The sequence below is a fragment of the Ceratotherium simum genome, chromosome 19 (genome assembly GCF_057802395.1).
Source record: "Ceratotherium simum simum isolate JZ-2026a chromosome 19, ASM5780239v1, whole genome shotgun sequence".
Taxonomy (NCBI): domain Eukaryota; kingdom Metazoa; phylum Chordata; class Mammalia; order Perissodactyla; family Rhinocerotidae; genus Ceratotherium; species Ceratotherium simum.
The window spans coordinates 1,863,277-1,884,129 of record NC_141918.1 but is presented as its reverse complement, the minus strand read 5'-3'; the positions used below and the strand labels follow the sequence as shown (position 1 = coordinate 1,884,129).

The window sequence follows — 20,853 nt, the reverse complement described above, 5'->3', positions numbered from 1 at the left end:
AAGGACCGACAACCGCACTGGAAGGAGACGGGAGCAAGAAGCCCGTTTCACTCCTCTGTCAGTGGTGGAGGTGAATCTGGGTTTGAGAACTAGCTGTGCCACTTTCTAGTCATGTGGCTTTAAGCAAGTCATATAACCTCCTATTTAAACATCAGATTTTTTTTTTCATCTGGAATGCCAAGGAAATAATATTAGCTGTGTCTGCATCAAATGGGTAACTTGTGGGTATTGTGTTGAGATGTACTGTTAAGTGCAACATATGCTTCATAAATGTCTTCTTTTATTTGGTCAATTTTTTTTTTTTTTTTGCTGAGGAAGACTAGTCCTGAGCTAACATCTGTGCCAGTCTTCCTCTACTTTATATGTGGGATGCCGCCACAGCATGGCCAATGAGTGGTGTAGGTCCACGCCCGGGATGCGAACCCGAGCTGCCGAAGTGGAACGCGCCAAACCCAACCACTATGCCACAGGGCTGGCCCCTAATGTGGTCAATTTGTTAAACTGCTTTTCCTCTCTTTAATTCTCTTCTGTTAAAACCTTCTTTTGGCTTTTATTCTATACCTACCATACGAACGTGTCCCCTCTCAGATTCATTTAATCTCTTTTCCTGCCCCTTTAAAATGTCCTACCAACTTTGGAGTAGGTAATCTCTGGCACTTTCGTAAATTTCTTCCCACTACAGTCCATCTCAGACCTAGAGAACAAAAGTGTGAGGTTTCAGATGTGACCAAGATGTGCCCTTCAGGTTCAGCTTCTGTGATATGTCCAAGAACACTCAAGTGACATTTCAATGAACTTGGTGTGGGATTCAAGTTGTTCTGAGATGCTGGCAGGAGCCTTAATTTCTGAGGGCATATAGGCATCCTTCTGTGACTTTTCTGTCGTCTCTAAGACAAGCACAAGCATCTTTTCACAAGAGAAGTTCCATCATAGTCATTTATAACACGCCTACGTTTTCCTGGACATTTTCCTTTCCTCCCTTTCTATTTATAACTGCATTTTTTTTGCCTTCTTTGTATTCCAGCATAATGTTTGTTTATAAAAAAGACTGTAATCCTTTCAGTGCCCTCTATGATAGGAAAGATGAAATGAAGTTTTAATGGAGTAAATGACTCGCTAGGGAAAACACATGTCTCTGCAATGATGTCATCCAGAATGATTCCATGGCCCCATTGTTCTCTGGGGACCTGCTGTTTCCATAGGCTGTCTAGCTCACAGGATGGTTTTTCTTTCAAGTAAAGCCAGTCTCAAAATTATGCTAAGTGTGAGGGCCAGGAGTTAATAGGAGTTAAGGAGTTTCTGAAGACAATAGTGCAAAGGAGATTCTTCTGGCAGCTAGTTCTCCAGACTGAGAGGAAAGAGTCAAAATTTCAATTAAAGTCTTGTTCAATCTGATGTCAGTGACCAGGACTATTTGACACCTTGGATATGGCTTGGCTTAGCTTGCTTTTTAGTTACCAAGTGCCCAGCACCAACATCCACAAAAGGTGGGTATTTACCACTGGATTGCTATCCATCAGTGGTAGCAATATCTCCTTCTTTCCTTTATCCCTTCTCTCCTTCTTCCATAATAATAGAACCTTGAGTTTTAGGTGGACACAGGAGTGGCCAGGATAAATTACATTGTCAAGCCTCCTTTGCAGCTAGATGTGGCCATGTGACTAACTTCTGGCCAATGAGATATAATCACAATCACCAAAGAGTAGCTTGTGGAAACCTTCCTCAGAAAACAAAAAAGATTATCATGTGACCCCTCCCTCCACCTTTTTTTTTTGTTCTTTGCTTTTTCCTTCTGGATAAAATTTGTATGTCAGATCTTAAGCCGGAGCAGCCATCTTGGACCATGTGGTACCTTGAAAAAGAGGCCTCATTTGTGGAGTAATGGATGGAAGGAGCCCGGGTGTCTGAGGCCCCCATGGAACAAAGCCACTGCATCAGCTGTGGACTACCCACCCCTTGACTTTCATGAGAGTTTTAGTCCCTGTTATTTCTGTTCTCTGCTGCTAGCAGCAGAACTTCTCTGATGCAACACACTGCCAGTTGTGGGTACTTTTAGGAGAGGAGCCATTACAAGTGGGTGCAGCAATGTTCTCATGGATTCCTGGGGTGTCTTGGGAAGAGGGCAGACATTGCCTGTCAGAGCACAGGCGTCTGTTGTGCTGGGTCTGTCCTGTCACCTGCACTCACAACACATGGACACTGCTCTGGTGCTGATGTAGTGGCTGCAGTAGGTGGACGCTCGAGCTCCCTCCCCCTCTGGCTCACTCTGGAGCAGGCACGAATGGCCCCGAGGCATCTGCTCTCCTTATTAGCACTGATAAGTGCTGGGAGGGCCAGGCACATCTTGTTACATACACCCCTGCCCATCTGTGGCAAGTTTTGTTTTGCTTTAACTTTAAAAGATTGCAGATGCAGATACATTGTGATAGGTGGCAACCTTCCATTGCTTGAGACAGCGAGGCACGGAGTTCCAACACGCCCAGGAAGAGGGGATCAGCATAGTGGAAAGCAGACCCAGCAGGCAGCTGCAGTTGGACTCCAGTCCTGGCGCCGCTGGTAGAAACATGGCGTTGAGCCAGCTCTCACCAGCTCTGCTTCTCAGGTTTGCTAAGTGTGACATGAGAGACCGGGTTCCATGGTTTCTAAGATCCTTTTTGGTCCTATCAGTCTGTGATAGTTCCTGTCATCATTAGATGAGGCCTGCCATACAGTTTCCTTTCTTCCTCTGCAAGTGTTCAACCAATCTGTTAAGTATAAATATAGTACAAAATATTATCGGTATTTTCATCAGAAGAAAACAAGCAAATTTTTCTCATCTTTGGATATATATTTTAGCATCAACATTAATAAGAATGAGAAATAAATAGCATCTTGAGTGTCCTTTGGCGAGTGAAACTGTACCACGCTTTGGTCTGGTTTAGACTTGAAAGCCAGCGACAAGGAGGAGCCGGACTGCCCCGGGTGTAGCCTGGAGTGGGAGTTGTGGAGGGCTGGGAAGCAGGCGAGCCTGGGCTCTGTTCCGCTGCTCCACTTGCCGACCCCATGACCCTGGCCATCGCCCTTCCCTCAGGTCGCTGCTTTCCTCACAATCATTTTCCTAACTACTGCCAGCAAGACTGAACCCAAATTTAAACCACTGATTTGGGGCCCAGGCCTCCAGGCGGTTAGTCCTTCTCACCTGCCAGTTCCGGACGACCCCTCGCAGTCTTCCCGCGGCAACTGGGCTCCCAGCAGGCCCGGCAGGGGGCCTCGGCCTAGCCCAGCGCGCCGGGCCTCGCTGGCCCTGGGAAGCATCCAGGCAGCTTCCAACACACAGCCGCCGCGCTCCGCCTGGGGTCAGGCGTGGTCGGGTTCTTGTCTCCCCGCGGGCCTCTCTCTCACCGTCAGACCCCGGCAGGAGCGCGCGGCAGAGGCAGAGCCCCGCGACACCGCCTCCTGGAGGCCCTCGGCTCCAGCGTCCAAATCCGCCTGTGCTCCAGGCACTGCTAGAAAATGCAAGACCAGACACTTCAAACTCATTTTCATAGGTGTAATGAAAATGGTAAAGCCACAGGCTTCATTTCTTTTTGTGAGGAAGATGAGCCCTGAGCTAATATCCATGCCAATCCTCCTCTTTTTGCTGAGGAAGACCGGCCCTGAGCCAACATCTATTGCCAATCCTCCTCCTTTTTTCCCCTCCCCCCCCAAAGCCCCAGTAGATAGTTGTATGTCACAGTTGCACGTCCTTCTAGTTGCTGTGTGTGGGACGCGGCCTCAGCATGGCCGGAGAAGTGGGGCGTCGGTGCGCCCGGGTTCCGAACCCGGTGCCCAGCAGCGGAGCGCGTGCACTTAACCGCTAAGCCACGGGCCAGCCCATAGGCTTCATTTCAAAAGTGTTAGTGAAAATGTAAACAGATCCTCACTACTTGCCTTTCTAACTACTTCTGTTGTACACACGGCCTTAGGCGTTCTTAACAACAGAGATCAGAATCTTTTATTTTGGGGGCAGTTAGTGGTTTTGTTCAAAAGTTATTGCCACCAGGAAAAAAACAAAGATAAAAGAAAAGAAGCCTTTCTATAAACAAAACTACACTTTTTTTTTTTCTGAAAAACTAGACCGTGTGTGTGACTTTGAAATGATTGTCTCCCTGTCAACACAGTGAGGACTTGAGGTCCCAGGCTCGGGAGTCCAGCGCCAGGCGGCACACAGACGGCGGAGGATGCAGTGCCTGGGCGTTTCCCAGAGGCTTGTTGTGTCTGTGCAGTGTTACGTCCTCGCCGCCCACGAACGAGCTGGTGGGAGAGCCAAGGAACAGTGCCGGCCTTCTCGCTGTTAACACTGCCTATGGCGACAGCACAAATGTGCCTCTTGGCAAGTTTTTCAGTGTGCAAAATCCTGAGAAAAAAAGGATACATCTCTCTCTCTATAAAAAAAATCTGTATTTGAATCTGAGATACTATTTTAATTTTATTAATATAGTAGAAAGTTGCCAATAAACTTTTTTTATTAGGAAAAAACCCCCAAGGATTTTGATCATATACAAGGCACATCTAAAGCCATGTGTCATGTTCCCCTAGTACTAGCTTGTCTGCTGCACTTCCCTGATTTTCCCCGTGGCACCGTCAGTCTTGCAGTCGTGTGACTGCCGGGTCGTCAGAGGTCATCTCCGGGTCCAGACTTCCCTAAGGCAGCCATCCTCCGCTTTGCATCCAGACCCTCTGCATCTCCTCCTGGATGGCACAGGTCTCTCCCAGGCTCCTTGCCTGCAGGCTGTCTTCTCAGTTACTGTGAGCTCCATTGCCAGATTAGGCTTTTTTACAACAAGATTTTTATCATTTTTTGGTTTAGCAAGCATTTATTTTAACATAATGGAAAGACCATGGACTTACATGTCAGAGAGCTCTGAGTTCAGATCCTGGTTCCAAAACTTACTAGGAAATCAGCTGACTGCTCTGAGCCTCAGTTCTTTATCTATAGCAAAGCGATAGAAGTTCAGTACCATGGACTGATGTATGTAAAATGGCTTGTGCAGTGTCTGGACTACACTCTGTATATTATTATATTTAGAAGGTTAAATTCCAGAACCTCAGCTGCTTCCAAGTTCTACCACAATTCCAGTTGTGTTCACAAGCTTCTGCTTTATTTATTGCCCAAGACATTTCCTGTCCTCTGCTATTTTTCAACTTCTCATTTTGAATCTTGTTCTTGGAACGCTCACTCCTAGTCCTTTAAAGCCTTCCTCGGCTAGGAATTCTTCAGGGACCACTTCAACACACAGTGCGGGCTCCTCCCGTGAACTCCTGACAATTCTTGTTGTTGGGAGACCCTTCTCCACTGCTCTCTCCACGGTCTCTCACGGTCCTGCATGTCTTTTGAGCATGCTTTTGTTCCAGATCATCTCTTCTAGGGTGTTTGTATACTAGCAGCCTTGGAAGACAGATAATTTCTCCCTCCAGAGCAAAGGGCAAGTTTGTTTACTGTCCAGTATAACAAAGATAATGTCTCCTTTCAGGGCAAAAGTCAGGCAGGCTTACTGCCCTTATAAAAGGTTCCCCAAGCTCAGATTCCGTCCCTGTAATGTAACCCACTGTGTGTGCAAGGGTCACCAGGCACCTTTGCAACACCCTGTGGGAACTGGGGATTGGGGAACCAGAGAAAGCAATGATACTCTGGCTACTGCTGTCGCTGTGAGTAATGCAGTCCTTTGTCTCTGGTTCCTTGTGTGTTCTGCCAGCAGCCATGAGATGGTAGCCGATTAACTTGTTACCTTGCAAAGCAGGATAAAATTTCAGACCCTTCACAGTTCTTGACAACTATTATTATTGCTATTATTATTATTTGGCTGTTTTGGGTCCTAAATATTTTTTCATAACATCTACTCTTTCTGCCCTTTTTTCTTGTCATTGGTTTGTGGAGAGATTGGTTTACAGAGAAATTGTTTTGTGGAGAAATTATTTTTCCTGTGGAATGTTCTGAATGGTGGATTAAGCTGATTGCTTCCTGTGATGTCATTTATCCTGTTTCTATATACCATGTATTTCCTCCCAAATTATTTTTAACATTGGTCTTTCGACTTTCAGTTACACACTGTCTCCACACTGCTCTTGAAACATTTGACTTTCACTTATGTTTATTTCTGGTCTCTGTTACTACATTTAAGTTTCTTATGGACAGGGCTTCCTTTGATTTGCCTTTAAAAAAAACAAACTCCCACCTTTCCTAGTGAGCATTATGACTAGAGGAACAGCATTTGCTGAATGGATGCTCCAGGTAAAATGGATTGAACGATGAGTCTGATTAGATAACGGCCATCTTTTTCCTCTTCTCCACCAGAGGGCGCATTCCACACTGGATTAGGAGATTCCAAAGTAGAGGATCTTGTCGGCTTTGAACACCAGGATGTCAGTGCTCCATAATGCAGCTGAATGAATTAGTAAGTGTATAAAAGTGCATTCTCAAGTGGAGCCTTGGTCTGGTCACACTTCATCCTATACAGGGGCTCCAGCCGAGACCAACGAAACCTCTCTTGACTACGATTGCATCATCATTGCATTTCAGTCTGCTACGTGGTCAGTTTGAAGGTCAAAAGCAAATCTTGAGAAATGAATTCCCAAGATTTTTCACATTTTCCACTAACCTGAAAGTGTATGCCAGTGTACACATACCTACTGCTGACACTCAGAGCAGTGGCCCGACTAGAAATTGTGGACCGTGTGCTACTCTGCTAGTTACAAAATCAGCAGCTTCCAAGTCTCCCGCGGTGGTAACGATGACGTGAACAGTGCCGAATCTTACAGAAACAATGGAGGAAGTGCCAGAGGGTGCTATCTTAACTCTTAAGTACATTTATTTCCTTTTATCTTTTACACTTTGCTTAAGGAGGTCAGAGCTAACTGAATAATCAACTCCCAGCAGCACTTGACTTTGATTGAATGGAAGCGTTTTTCCTAAGAAGGTATTTTACTCGGATGCGGTGTGTTTTGAAGCTTCATAGCTTTCCATGCAGCCAGGACTTCTTGAGGTCACACGAGGCTGGAGCTGGCCGCCTGGTGTGGCAGGAGGAGCACGGGGCAGCTACTGTTTTCTGCTCCAACACTGCGCCCCTCTGGTGGGGAGGTTGTCTCTGGCGCGTGAGAAGGTCTGGGTGAAGCGCGAAAGCCCCGTGGGCGTCACTGAAATAGCCCTTTGTGAAGAAGCAGGACCCTCAAGAAGGCAGGAATGCAGGACACCCTCTTGCGCCCATTAGGGGTGGCTTTGGTCTCGCATCCTTGGCTCTGGGGGTCCAGAGAGGGAGTCGTCTACCACTTGCAACTTAAAACATTTTGAAGACATCATCTCTTGGGAGACGTAAGTGGGCCACGCGAAGTTGCTTCCGGTGCCCCAGGTGTTCCTTGACAGAGTTTGAGGGCAAGACGTCATCTTAGTTATCTTTATATCCGCTGCTCTGGGCTTGGCACTGTACTGGCCCATAGAAGGTCTCATTAAACGCCTTTCGACTTGCGTAGGGCGCAGGGATCTGAAGGAGGGGATTCAGACTCATTGTTTCTGACCCTTGCTGGTCACTGCCTCTCTGCCGGGGAGAATCATGCAGGTGGAGCACTGCCTCCTGTCTTCACACCCTCCTCTCAAAGGGCTGTGAGGGCTTTCTTCACCCAAGACTCTCCAAGTTCACTCTGGGTACGGCCCCGCGCAGCCCAGGAGCTGGGTGATCGGTGCACGTTCAGCCCAGGTTTCTCTCTCCCTCCCCCACAAGGTGCCCCAGCAAGAACTTGCAATGGAAACTCTCACCTGTCGCCTGGAACCCTGGCTAAGTTAACCCCAAGCAAATCAACGAGGGGAAGTTAAGGGCGGCGCTGTCATGTGAACTTCTTCCTGAAATTGGCGCCTTTGTCTACCCCTAACCAGAACCCTGCAGCAGCCTTAGGGCAAGAATTTCTATAGGCAGCTAATTAACGGGCACAAAGAAAGTTTATGCCACCTCCCACTCGTTCCATCCTGTCGCCTCTCAGTCAGTCCTGGGGATCAGACAGACGAATGACACATTTTTCAAAAGCTCCCCTAAAACTGTCAGCTTCCAGGCTCTAGGTTCTGTGCCTTTGAGCGCGACGCCAGGGCTCGCGCTGACCGCTAGATCGCGCTGTCGAACAAGAAATCCGAAGCTCCGGAGCCGCCGGGAACCCCGGAGTCGGAGGGAGAAGAGGTGGGAGCAGAAGAGGGTAAGGGAAGTGAGGAGAGGGGGGTACTGGGTTATCACCTGAGGAATAAAAGCCACAGAAAGCAACCAAACTGAGTACGTAAACACAACCGGCTCTGCTTCAGTCGATAAATACCTTCAATTTGTTGCAAACATTAACCGATTCCAAGGGGTATTACGAACTGGACGCACTACTGAAGGGCACAGGTCGGAGGAGGTGTACACACTTTTCATCCGTTTGTCCGCTTACTCTACTGGGAGTCCAGCGACGGGGTCTGGAGGCCGAACAGCGCAAACGTCATGCGGGGAGGCCCCGAGGCGCCCCTTTGGATGCATCCGAGTTGCACTCGTGCCCTCTGGGAACGGGTGTGCTTGGACTAGCTTGTGGACGTGCGTCTGTGTACTCCCCACCCCGGCTGTCCCTTCCTTCCTGCTCTCATCCTACTCTGGAAGTTTTGCGTAGGGATCCATTTTCTGAGGGAGAGAGGGCGTTTGCGGCCGGTGGTTTATGTTACCTACACTCCTTTGCGGCAACTATTTTCAAATGCATTAAATCTAAGTATGCGAGCGAGAATGCCTGGAATAAGAGAGGATGGCCACGCGGGTCCCGGACACGCCGCTCTGCGTGGAGAGCGGCGCAAAGTGAGCCCTCGAGGGGGCAGAGGCCGCTTCCACCCAGTCTGCGGCCTCCAGCCTCAGAAGAGGAGGCCTGCCGCCGCCCCCGTCTCCCGGAGGGCCACTGACCGCTCGAATCCCGGGCTGATAGATGCATTTGCAGCTCCGAGCCAAATCAACAGGAGAGAACTCTTTTTAAACCAAGAATATCAGCACCCAGAGTTACACTGTTCCCTAGTCAACAATATCGCTATCACACACACACACACACACGCACACACACGCCACCTGGGCGAAATGCAAACCCTAGTCAGCCTGGGCTGACATGCAAGGCAGCAATTTTCCTCTCTAGACGACGGGGGTCGGGTTCCCAGGGGCGTCCCTGGCCGTTCTAGGCCGCGAAGCCTGCCAGGGCGTCCGCGGGTGTGGCGCAGCACGACTGGGCGCCCGGAGGGCCGCTGCCGGGACTTCTCTGCCCTCAGCTCTGTCCTTGAGGCTGCCACCCGCCCGCGTGCGTCTGTGCGAGGGGAGTAGAGTCGGGGTGCGGGTGAAGGGCTGGCCTGGCTGCGGATGCCGGCTCTCCACAGGCTGGGGACAGGGGCTCACTGGTACCCGGGTGATGAAAGCGAGCTGATTGTGCACGTGGGGTGATTCACGCTCAGGACGCGCTCGCGCGCCGGAGGTTTGTGCCAGACAGGGGGGCTGTGAACATCTGAAGGGGAAAAGGCCTCTGCACTGCGCCTCTGTGGGCTCTTTGTGCGAGCTGCCCAGCTGGAGCGGGCCGTGTGTACTTGGGGAATGTGCAGAGGTGGAGATTCCCATTTTTCTCCTTCCAGTCTTCTTTCTTGCTTTCTCTGGCTCTTGCTGGAGGCAGCCTGTGCGTGGGGCAGAGTGCAGGGGGCCGCACTCCAAGTTCTTGTCATTCTAAAGGGAAGTTCGGAGGCTATCGCGCCTGGTGGAGGAAAGGCCAAATTAGCAGACGTCACATCAAATAGGGAAGAGAGGTTTACATTGGCAGCAAGATCTCTGCTTCTACTGCTGCGGGAGGTCAATTCCAGGGACGCCGCTTCTGCTCTCTTCTCCGCGCCTCCTCCTCCATCCCGCGGCGCTCAACCTTGCAGGGGTAACCCCTGGGCTTCAAAAGGCCAAAAGCCCTGGGCTTGTGCTGAGCTCACAGACGCGGGTAATCTGAACTTCTCCTGGAGCCTTTTCTGATGCCACAGTAAGAGCCCCGCGCTTCCTCCCGTGCGCCTGGTACAATTTGGCAACCCTGAGTGCCAGGCTCCCGGCTCAGGGCCGAGGTGTGGAGCAGAAGGGGGAGGGGCGGCAAAAAGAGGACATGATGCTGGCAGAAGCTCAACCCCACATTTGGCCTCCATCTCCCCAGCAGTGGGGGGAAACTCACTCCCCTTTGTCGCCTTGACCCCGCGGGGTTTTAAGGGCAGACCTTTCGGTCCCAAGCCTCCATCCGGGCCAGATTTTGCTTTGACCCAGGTGAGAAATTTCTCCAGTGGATGACACTTGTCCCTGAGCAGCTTCCTGGTCTGAGCACCCCTAGGTTTCATAGCGTTCCTCGCCCTCTCTCTCGGCTCGAGTTAAGCTTCCCAGTTCCGTTCCGAAGCCTCAGGGGAGAGAGACAGGACTGGGAAAGCTATCTCAGCGCTGAGCCCCGCGAGGGCGGCTGCCTGGGTTTCCAGTCGCCGCTCAGAGATTGAAAAAGACAGAAGGCGCGCCGCGTGCACAGACAGTTAGTTAATGGAAACCCTACAAATCGATTTTAAGTGCACCCAGGACAGAGGGGGAGGAAGGTGTAAGTGGTGATGATGGAGGATCGGGTTAGGATGGGGTGGGGTCGGTCACACATCCTTGCAGTTCTGAAAATGAGAGTCGCTTTCCTCCCTCGCATTGTTCTTAATTTAGAAAAATCAATTCATTATAGAAAATCGCACGGATAGGGAAACCCGAGCTCCCCAGCCCGTCCCACGCGGGGAGTGCGCGGCTTCCGTTGGCAGTTACCCGGCTGTGGCCGCCCTCCTCCCCGCTCCCCCCGCCCCCGCATCCCCTTCCCCCTCCCCGGCGGGGCGCTGCTACTACGGCGATCGCCACCTCACGCCGAAGGAATGCTCGAAGTATGCACACGTTCCCAAAAGTAGACCTCCTTCACCGCCGGAGGAGCATACATCACTCCGTGGCAGCCATCCACCTTCTCAGGCGTTTCGTAACCGAGTAAACTGAGAGCTGGGAACAGCCCTCTATTAAGTAGCCCGCGGCGCGGAGCCTCTTCTCACTCGACCAGGGCGAGCCGCCCCAGACGCGTCCGCGCGCCGGCTGCCGCGGGCCCCGCCGTCCCCGCCCGTCCTGCCGCGCCCGCCGCTGCTCGCGGGATCCTCCTCCTCCTCCTCCTCCACCCCGGGGGCCCCGCCGCTGCCCACCTCCCGGCGGCCGCCAGGTGCTGCCGGAGCGCAGCGCCAAGAGCCCGGGCGTGCGGGGTCACACCGGGCGTCGGCCTCTTCGACGCCGGGAAGCCGCTGCCGCCGCCGCCGCCCCTCGGTCACAGCCGCTCAGGTCAGTCCGGCTGCCAGCCCCTTTCCCTCCCCGAAGATAACTGGGGAAACTTGCTTCTAGCCTGTGCCTTGCTCCGCCCTAACCCATTGAGGCTCAGGGCAAGGACCGTTTGGACTTATAAGCGTGCAGATGTGCCTGAGATTTGCCGGGTACCCTGGGGTTTTTTGATTGATTTGTATCGTTGAGGGAGAAAGAATTTAGCTTTTCCTGAGAGCGGATGCAGGGCAGCTGTGTTCAGTGTTTCTGTTCGTAGAGGAATTTCATCTGCAGATGCTGTCGATTTCAGTGGAGGGTGCGCCCTGTTCCATGGCCACTCGGCCTCAGGACAGCGCGGTGTAGCTTTGCGCGGGGATGCAGTCCTGCGCCCGGCGCTGGGGAGGTATGTGAGTGACGCACGGTGCGACATTCTTTGGGGCGCCGGCTGAGTGCTCTGTAGCTCGTCGAGGCTGCGCGGGTGTGTGTGGCATCTCGAGACAGATTCCTGGTCGAGTGTTCTGGCTCCTTCTTCTGCTTTTGAAAGCATCCGAGATGGTGGGTTTGTCCAGCTCTAGGGTACTCAGCCTTGGCTGACTATCCCCAGCTTTTGGAGAAAGCTCACTCTTCCGATCTCTTCCCGAGCGCATTGGTCGAGGCCCTCCTCGGGGTTCGTGGAACTTCTGAGACAGTTTCCATCCCAAATCCTAGAGAGTGTAGGGATCAGAGAGCGTGAGGCCCCGGGTTCATTTACCGAGCGGGGACCTGTAGCCAGGGAGCAGAAGAGGTACCCCAAAGCGAGCATCTTCAGGGACCCTCGGGCTTTCCGGGACCCCCTCCCCGAAACCTCAACCCAGACTATGTGGCCTTCTAAAGTATGCTGGAGCGTGGGGAGGGATGGAGCAAGAAAGGAAATGAGCGCTGACCTCGCCCTTGGCTAACCAATGCCAAGGTCGGGGTGGGTAGGAGAGGAGGTATGCGCCGCGCACAGGGTCTGGAGGGACCCCGTGGTGTGGGGGGGAGGGGTAATTTCCCTTTTTAACTCGACGCGGGAGCTAAGAAATTGGCCCCATCCAGTAGGGTGGAGGAGGGAGCGAGTTGGCAGAAGCGGACAATCCCCTAAGACCCTCCCCCAACCCCTCCGCGACCGACTCCTTTTCATTCATGAGGGTGAAGGGAGGGAATCCTCGCTGCCACGTAGGGGCGGCCGCTTTCAGACATTCATGTCTGAGAATACTCAGTGACGTGTTCCTAAGCATTCAGAAATGTTTTGGCTAAAAGGAGAGAAAACTTGTTTTTTTTAAACATATGGACAGAACGCCTGGCTGGCTGGCTGAACTGACTGTACGTTCGGATACCCCGACTCTGCGCCGTCCATTCCTGCCGCTGAGCCGAGCCGCCGATAGGTGGCGCTCTGGACACAGACAAAGCGCTTGTACTGCTCGGGTTTTTGTGACGAGTTCAGCGGCTTAAAAAAAAATCTCCGCACAGGTTTTCCGTGGGTCGATTGTCAGCCTTTAACTTTTCTCGAGCACGACTGCCAACTGAGTTGGAAATTATTATAGCAAAGTTAAGGCCAGATGACGGGAACAATGGGCCAGTCTCACCTCTTGCTTTTCACTGATGTAGGAGAGGTTAGAACGTCAAACAGTTGTTGATTAGGAAGCAAGAAATGGCGAGAGCCCCTTGGATGCCCAGAGCAGCGCCAAAATTTTAATCTTGGCTTCATAAAAAGGAGCTCCGGGCAATTTGGCACGCCTGCTCATCAGACATTTAAAGTGCAATTTACACTCAGGCCGAGGAAAGCTGTCCTAATACGCATACTGTGCCAGTAATTTGGAAAGACATGGTGGGAGCTTGCCAGTTTCTTTTCTCAAGGAGGGCTCGACCTGTGGCTCATTTTTGGACTCCCAAGCACAACTTTGTTTTCCTGAGGCCTACAATAATTTATGTCCCTCAGAGTCAACTTTCTTTTTATGTTTTGCCTCTGGCTGCTTGCCAGTCAGTTCATTGCTAGTAGCTTTTGTCTCTGGATTGGACCTTAGAATATTTTAGAAGATTCCCTTCTGCCGACGTGGACTAAGCACCTACTGTGTGCTGGGAACCACGAAAGATGAATAAGGCTCTTCGTCTTTAAGGAATTAGTAATCTAGTTACAGAAACAGGAAAAATCAGAATAGGACACATTCTCCTCTGGAGCATATATACCTGTAATCTTCTGAGATAAATTAACAGTTAAATGAAAAGATGAATATTACTGAGAATTTTTATAAAAAATATCTCGGAGAAACAGACAAGGGTGTTTTGTCTCTTCTATTGCTTGTCTCTTTTTATTATGTATTTTAGAGTTGTTTTCCCCTCATCTTGGGTAAAGGGTTTCTCAGATGTGAAGACAACACAGCTAGCAGGAGGGTCGAGTTTCAGTTGGGCCTTACATATTTCTGTATAATCCATTTCAGGCCTTAAAGAGCTGCATATTTGTAGGCAGAACAAAATGAAGAAAGAAGAGAGTAAAAGAGGTTTATTATACTTTTCCAAATTACCCCGAGACCACTAAAGTACAGTTACCTAAAGAGTTCAGCAGCTAGGAAAAAGCAGCCAGCCAAATAAAATCCCCAGCTGGAAGAGACATTTAGTTGAGTCAGGGATAAAATGACCTCTGAAATTACCATCGCCCAGGCAGGATGAAGTCATGTGGGGCCTGGGGAGGCTTCACCCGGGATGCTAAGCAGGACCAGCCTCCGGGAACACAGGACCCTCTTTAACTTGAACTCCCTCCTAGTGCCGTGATGAAACCGCTGTGGATGAACTTGACTTCCACTGCTCCACAATAGGCCCATTATCTGCTGGGCTGGGCCCTGTGGTTATTAAGGCAGATCTGGTTGGGTCTTGGCCCGGGTCCAGACGTCAGTTCTAACCTGGTTCCAGGCCTGAGGGACCCGGTTCTGATGCGGTCACTGCTTCCTCCCGCAGATCCCTTCATGCGGCTGTGAGCTCGGAGGCCGAGCATGCGGACCCGGCTTCCCCCAGCGCTCGCCGCCCTGGGCGCGGCCCTGCTCCTGTCTTCCATTGAGGCAGAAGGTAAAATGCTCTTCCTTCCCCCTCCCCCAGTGACAATGCAGACTTCTAGAAAGGAAAAGACAAGTCAGTCTTGCTTCTATTGCTTGCTCTGTTTTTCCTGCGCTTCGTGTTTTTCAGGGCTTTCTCTCCCCCAGAGAAATCCCCCTTCTCCTGAGGTTTGTCCATTTCCCAGCTCTCGGGTCCAGCTTTTTCGTATTCTGCTTAATCCATTCCTGTACAGTGCTGTGTGGTTTCCTTGCACTTTTCTCTGCGGTGTGCTGTCCACACCGCCACCTACACTGCCGCCTTCCGAGAGGACCAGCCGCCCGGGAGGGGGCGACAGCTGCACCCAGCTCTACGCACAGGACACCTCGGGGGTCCCCAGGAGCCCGGAGCGCGGGCGCTCGCTCGCCTGGCTGGTAACCACCTGGCTCGAGGCTGCGACCTCGGTGACAGAGTGAAATAAAAGACTTCAACAGCGCCGCCTCTGCGAGTCTGTGTGTTTTGTGGGGAGCTCAGTCGGCTGGGCGGACGGTGCAGGCAAATCGCCCAGGGGATGGGTGGCAAGCGGAGATCCGGGACCCGGGTGCGCCCGCGTGGCCCAGGGTCGCTACTGTCCCTGTTCGGTTCGCGGGGCTCGGGGCGCGCGGCCCGGGCCGGCCCCGCGCAGACAGGTTGCGTCTGGGCCAAGGTCCCCAGCCCAGGAGGCAAGGGGGCGCCAGACCAGCCGGGCGCTTCTCCCTCCGGGCCTCCCTCCAGCGTCAGACCTGAGCGCGGGTCGGTCAGGGCCCCGGAGACGGGTGTCAGGGCCCCAAGGTCTGCACCACGGCTCCGTGTGGCCTGCCCTCTAGAAAATGAGGGACTGCTGCTAGATTTTCGACGTCACTTTGTTCTTTTTTGTGTGTGCACTGGATGCCTTAATTTCTCGGTACTTACTAAACAAGCCATTTCTGAATATTAACCAAATGGGAATTTCTGTGTTCCCTCAATGACCACTGGAGACCTGACAAACTAGAGTTATTGTTCTGCGAGGTAAATGGGGTCATACCATATAAGACATCTTAAAACGTTTTTTTCAATAAAGAAAGGCCCCTAATGGAGTTAGGGGAGAAATGAGCTGCCGCTGCCTGGGACAGCTGTGGAAGGTCCCGGGCTGTGCTCCCTCAGAGGTTCTGGGAAAGCAGAGCTGTCTCATGGCAACACAGAGATTTTCAAAACCTTTCTGTTGTTTGATATTCTACTTTAAGATTGCAGGTGCAAAAAAATTAAGATTAGAAAAGCAGAGAGTCCCCAAAATGGATAGCCTGTTTAGAAAAATGACAGAACCTTGCTGCTCTTCTTATGTGATTAATAGTTTGTAAATGTAGAAGCTTTTCAGAGTGGCCTCTGTGAAGGTTTTAATGTTCCTTTCTTGTTGCTTTTAATGTTCCTTTCTATGTCGTTGTTCAGAAGGAATTTTATTTGAGGAACTTCTGGAAGCTCTACTAAAGATATTTTAGATAATTCACTGAAGTGGCCTATTTATTGCTCATTAAGAAAATAGTTATTTGAAAATCAGAAAGATTTGAGAATTCTTAGCAAAAGAATTAGGTTGGAAATGATGTAAGTGGAAAAAACCAATTCTGAATTAGATAATGACTGGTTAACAAAGTGCAGTTAAAAAGAACATTTTACTATCTATGTTACTGAATATCTCTGTGTTTCTCACATTTAATCTTTTGAATTTGTATTTATTTCCATGTGGTACAGTTCTTTCTTTTGCTTTCTTAATCCGTGTCTTTCTTGTCTTCTATCCCCTTAGGTTAGCATTTAATAATTATATTTTGACAGGATTCACTTTTTTGGCCTTATTCTCTATTGTGATACTGTCAAACAGAAATATATGGTGAGCCACAGATGCCGGCCACATATGTAACTTAAAATTTTCTGGTTGTCACATTAAAAAAGGCAAAAGAAACAGGAGAAATTACTCTTATAACATTTCACTTAACCTAATATATCCACAATATTTTCCTTTCAACATGTAATCAATATAAAATTTACTAGCACGCTAGTTTACATTTCTGTGCGGAGTCTCTGGAGCTGGGTGTGTTGCACGCCTACAGCATGCCTACAGCACGTCTCCTGGGGGACTGGCCCCACTGCAAGTGCTGGACAGCCACGTGCGGCTGGGCGCCCACCATGGACGGCATGGCCGGGAGTGCACTGCTGACCCAGCGGGCCCAGGAGCCTGTGGAGGGCTAGCGAAATCTGTGGCCTAGGCCTTTCTGGGACAGTGAGCTGGAAACAGAGTTTCTTTGCAATATTCCTGTGAGGGGCATTTCAGAATTTCAGCTGGTGCCCCTGCTTCCTGCTGCGTCTTTTGACCTTAGCTCTTGAGTCGCCATAGTTGCTTTTCTTTCCCTGTTGCAGCTCATGCTTGTTTTCCAACCAATTTCTATTTACTTAATTTTTTATATGTTAGAAACAACACCTTTTTGGATATTAATTGAAAGGTTTTGGCATTCACTTTTTACATCTCCTTTTTCATAGCGATACCACCTTCATCCTGTTGTTTTCCTTTTGCTCACTTATACAAAGAACTTTATTTTTCATAATATAGTATTTTGTCCTATAGAAATAAGGGTGAAAATGGGGCTTTTTTTGCCTTTAGTATTTGTAATTTTTAGCCACAGCATGAACTTTATTAACCTTATAACTTGACCAGTGCTCTGTATGACCTAGAATGTGTAAATTATTTTTGGTTCATTTATCATATTATGTTAATTGCCATTTAGAAAATTTAACGCTTTGCATTTAAAGGTTAATGGCCAGTAGTCCCTGATAATTAGACACCTTTCTAATTAATCTAGAATTTGAGATGAACACAAGTTTTGTGAAAAACAGAGTTTTGATTTTAGAAAGTCTCATTTGTAGTTTATAATATATAATGAACAATTGGATATTATAAATTTATTAGTGAGTTGAGGCCATAAGTTTTAATCATCTTGTGTCTAGGTTAAGAGGCTAATTTATATATTTCTATAATCTTATGTCTAACTTTTTTTTTTTTTTTTGTGAGGAAGATCAGCCCTGAGCTAACATCCATGCTAATCCTCCTCTTTTTGCTGAGGAAGACCGGCTCTGAGCTAACGTCTATTGCCAGTCCTCCTCCTTTTGTTTTTTTTCCCCCCAAAGCCCCAGTAGATAGTTGTATGTCATAGTTGCACATCCTTCTAGTTGCTGTATGTGGGACGCGGCCTCAGCACGGCCGGAGAAGCAGTGCGTCGGTGCGCGCCCAGGATCTGAACCTGGGCCGCCAGTAGCAGAGCGCAAGCACTTAACCGCTAAGCCACAGGGCTGGCCCCTCTTATGTCTAACTTAAACAGGAATTTCAAACTAGAGGAGAACTTACAGATCATCTATTCTAATTCTCTCATTTTCCAAATGAGAAAATGGGGAGCAGAGAGGCTGAATAAGTCAGTCAGCCCACGCGGTTGCTTAGGGACAAGGCACAGCAAGACTCAGGTCTTCTAGTCCTGGTTTCCTGCTAGTTTGCCCACATTGTGCTTCTTTCTTGCTTGAAAACTGATCGATCCAGTCAGTTTAATGAGAGAACGCAGTTTGTAATGAGTACAGAATAACCCATTACTTGTCTGAAATATTAACTTTTCAACTGTTGTTTTTTATTTTTTATTTTTTTGGTATCTTATAACCACGCATGAAATGAATATCTACATAATGGCAAAGATCACTGAATTTATACTAGCATTGGATGGTAAAATAATACAAATTAATGCTACTGAAGATAGGAAAACCACTCTTGGCGCACTTTTAGAGGTTTCTGCCTTTAGGGTGGTGTCCTCTTTAGTGTTGTTATCACAAAGATCAGACTAAAGCTCTTGTTAGTTCATCACGACGGTATTTCAGTAGTGTGTACTCCGCTTTGCTTCCTCTGTAACACAATTTATGCTCTTACCAAAGCTGATTAGACTCTTCTCCTCCACATGTCCTTTTTTCCATCCATCCATCCATCCATTCAGCTCCACACAGTTGGTAAACTCTTGAGCATAGCTTCCTTTTTGGTGCCATAACAAAAAAAAATGTTCTCTAAACTATATATAAAGATAGACACTTTAGTTTTAAAATTGCTTGAAGAGGTGTGTGAGGTTGATATAGCAAATTCTATCTATATCTGAATTGGAGGTACCTGAATACTACATATTTTTTATTGACTAGACATCAAATTATAGTTTTTTATAGCATAGAGAAATATATAGGTGTATATTAATAGGCAACTATGTATAAACATTGGTTTCTAAAGTTAATCTTTCACTCAAATATTTTTTATTCTTTACATTTAACCCAGTACGGTAGAAAATTGTATGCTCTGGAGTCAGTCTATGGGGTCAAAGTTTTGCTGGTTATTAGCTGTGTTAACCCCTCTGAATTTCACTGACTCATCTGTGCAAAGGGGAAAATAAGGCCCACTATGCTGGGTTGTTATGAGAAGAAAAAGAGACAATATATAAAGTGACTAGCACTCCATCTATCACATAGTAGACACCCGGCAAATGCTAGCTATTATTATAATTTCTAAATCCTGCCAATTTGTGTAACAAAAGTATCATCAGAATGCAGCTTTCATAGCATAGCTTTTTGATAACAAAAAACATGATTCATAAATGTGAAATTAAACTACTAGAGTTATGAACACTTAAAATTTTAGTCTCTTCACTATCAGTATTCAGATTTTTTGAATATATATCTGATTGCTATCTTATTTATTTATAATTTAAATTCTATTTCTCTTAGTTCAGATTCTCATTCCATGTAACTTTGGCTCTTTGCAATCATAATCCATATGTAGATAGATCATATTCGAAATATTCTGGCATCTGCATTGTTTTAGGGAACAGAGACACTGCTTGTGACCATACCAAGCTGTGAATTATCTTTATGTAAAAGAAAAGATTCTCAAAATTAATGAGAATACATTTTGCGTTGATTCAAGTTGACTTGGGTTTACATTCACACCTGCTTTATTATCTTTTTTCATGAAATAAAAAATGTATAAATGGAGTGGCAAGCCTAAAGGGTTTTCCACGTGATGAAAGTGGACAGAAGAAAAGCGGAGGGGCTCTCTGCTGCACACGTGCCTGTTGGCCATTCTTTCCTTCTTTTCATTCCCAAGTACCGCATCTGAGTTTCTACGAACACATCAAAATCCTCTGAAATGTTAAAGACTTTTCCCAACAGTCAATTTTTCAGTTTTTCTGGAATCCTGGTCATTTGGAAATCAACAAGGTGGGCTGCTGCTGCCCTTCAGCAGTTTTAACCTAATGTCCGCTGCTTCAGGTCAATTTCCTTGCAAGGTTGGTGGTACTGTTTTTCCATGTACTGATTTTTTTAAAAGCATGCTCAGGCCAGTTGCGTCTGCCTTTGCATTAAATTTGTCCTGAGCCATTGCTACTGGAACAATATTTTATAATGATATTCTTAACACCTATTGTCCTATTAACATTTGTTGCATGCTTGTTATGCTAAGTGATGATGACAGCTAAACCTCGCAATATGGTTACAGAGAGCAGAATGTTGAATCATTAAACTGTGCATGTAGATTAATAGTCTAATCTCACTGCCTGTGTATGGATAGTAAGAAAATAACATTTATTCCATTACTAGTGTATCCAATAAAGGTAAAAAGCCATGTCCTACAGTTGGAAGCATTAAAGCAAATGTTTGCTTAATTTGTTTTATTTCCATTAAAATGTACTATTAATATTACATAAATCCCTAACCCCAGTTAAATTCTATGACTCATGTCTCAAAGCTACTACTGTATTTCAATTGACCTTTGTGAAAACCTAAAAAGAGATTGTAATCTCTCAAAACAGTTGCAAAAATTCTGACTCACAAGGAATACTTTCAGACTTAAATACTTTAAGAAGAATATGGCTGAAAGTCATCTTATTTTGTCGACCTGCTTCAAAAAGTAGTAATTTTTACTGCATCGACCATGCACTGACAGTGAGTCAGTACAATGCTGCATGATGAGGCGTGAATGTTGCAGAGAGAATATCATTATAAAGTATTTCTGAAACGTCTTTGTGTAACGACTATTGTACATGGAGGCTTTCGTTCATTGTGGGAAACTAAAAGCAAGTCAACATTTTATTGACACATGCATGATGCTGTACAGTTTTGTATGTAAACTATTTCTTTCTGTACTTTTCAATTATTCCTGTCATTGACTTCTCCAAGTTTTTATGCACAGTCATGTCTTCAGATCGCTGACCCTTCACTGTTTTCTTTAAGATCTGTAAATAAATGTCCATAAATATACATTGATGTTGTCTTTCCATAATTAACCATTGTTTTGTAAAGGACCATACTGGCATTTTAATTTAAAATGCCACTTCTAGTATGGGGTGTACCTGCTGCCAAGGAAAATAACAGTGTTGGTTTACACCTTGCAAACATACAG

General features: G+C 47.8%; 1 protein-coding gene across 3 annotated transcripts in view; it reads left to right on the top strand.

Annotated features, from left to right (window-relative positions):
* The first annotated feature begins 5,571 nt into the window (after positions 1-5,571).
* The window catches only part of COL12A1 (collagen type XII alpha 1 chain), a 114,372-nt gene continuing 99,090 nt past the window's right edge, over positions 5,572-20,853 (top strand). Inside the window, exons 1-3 of one of the 3 annotated variants that reach the window (XM_087443784.1) lie at positions 5,572-5,667; positions 6,314-6,413; positions 14,301-14,408. In XM_087443784.1, coding sequence (XP_087299910.1) covers positions 14,336-14,408 — 73 coding nt within the window. In that variant the 5' untranslated portion in view covers positions 5,572-5,667; positions 6,314-6,413; positions 14,301-14,335. Of the gene's footprint in view, positions 5,668-6,313; positions 6,414-10,853; positions 11,355-14,300; positions 14,409-20,853 lie in introns of those variants that run through there. The other 2 variants (XM_087443785.1, XM_087443783.1) reach the window with 2 other exon arrangements.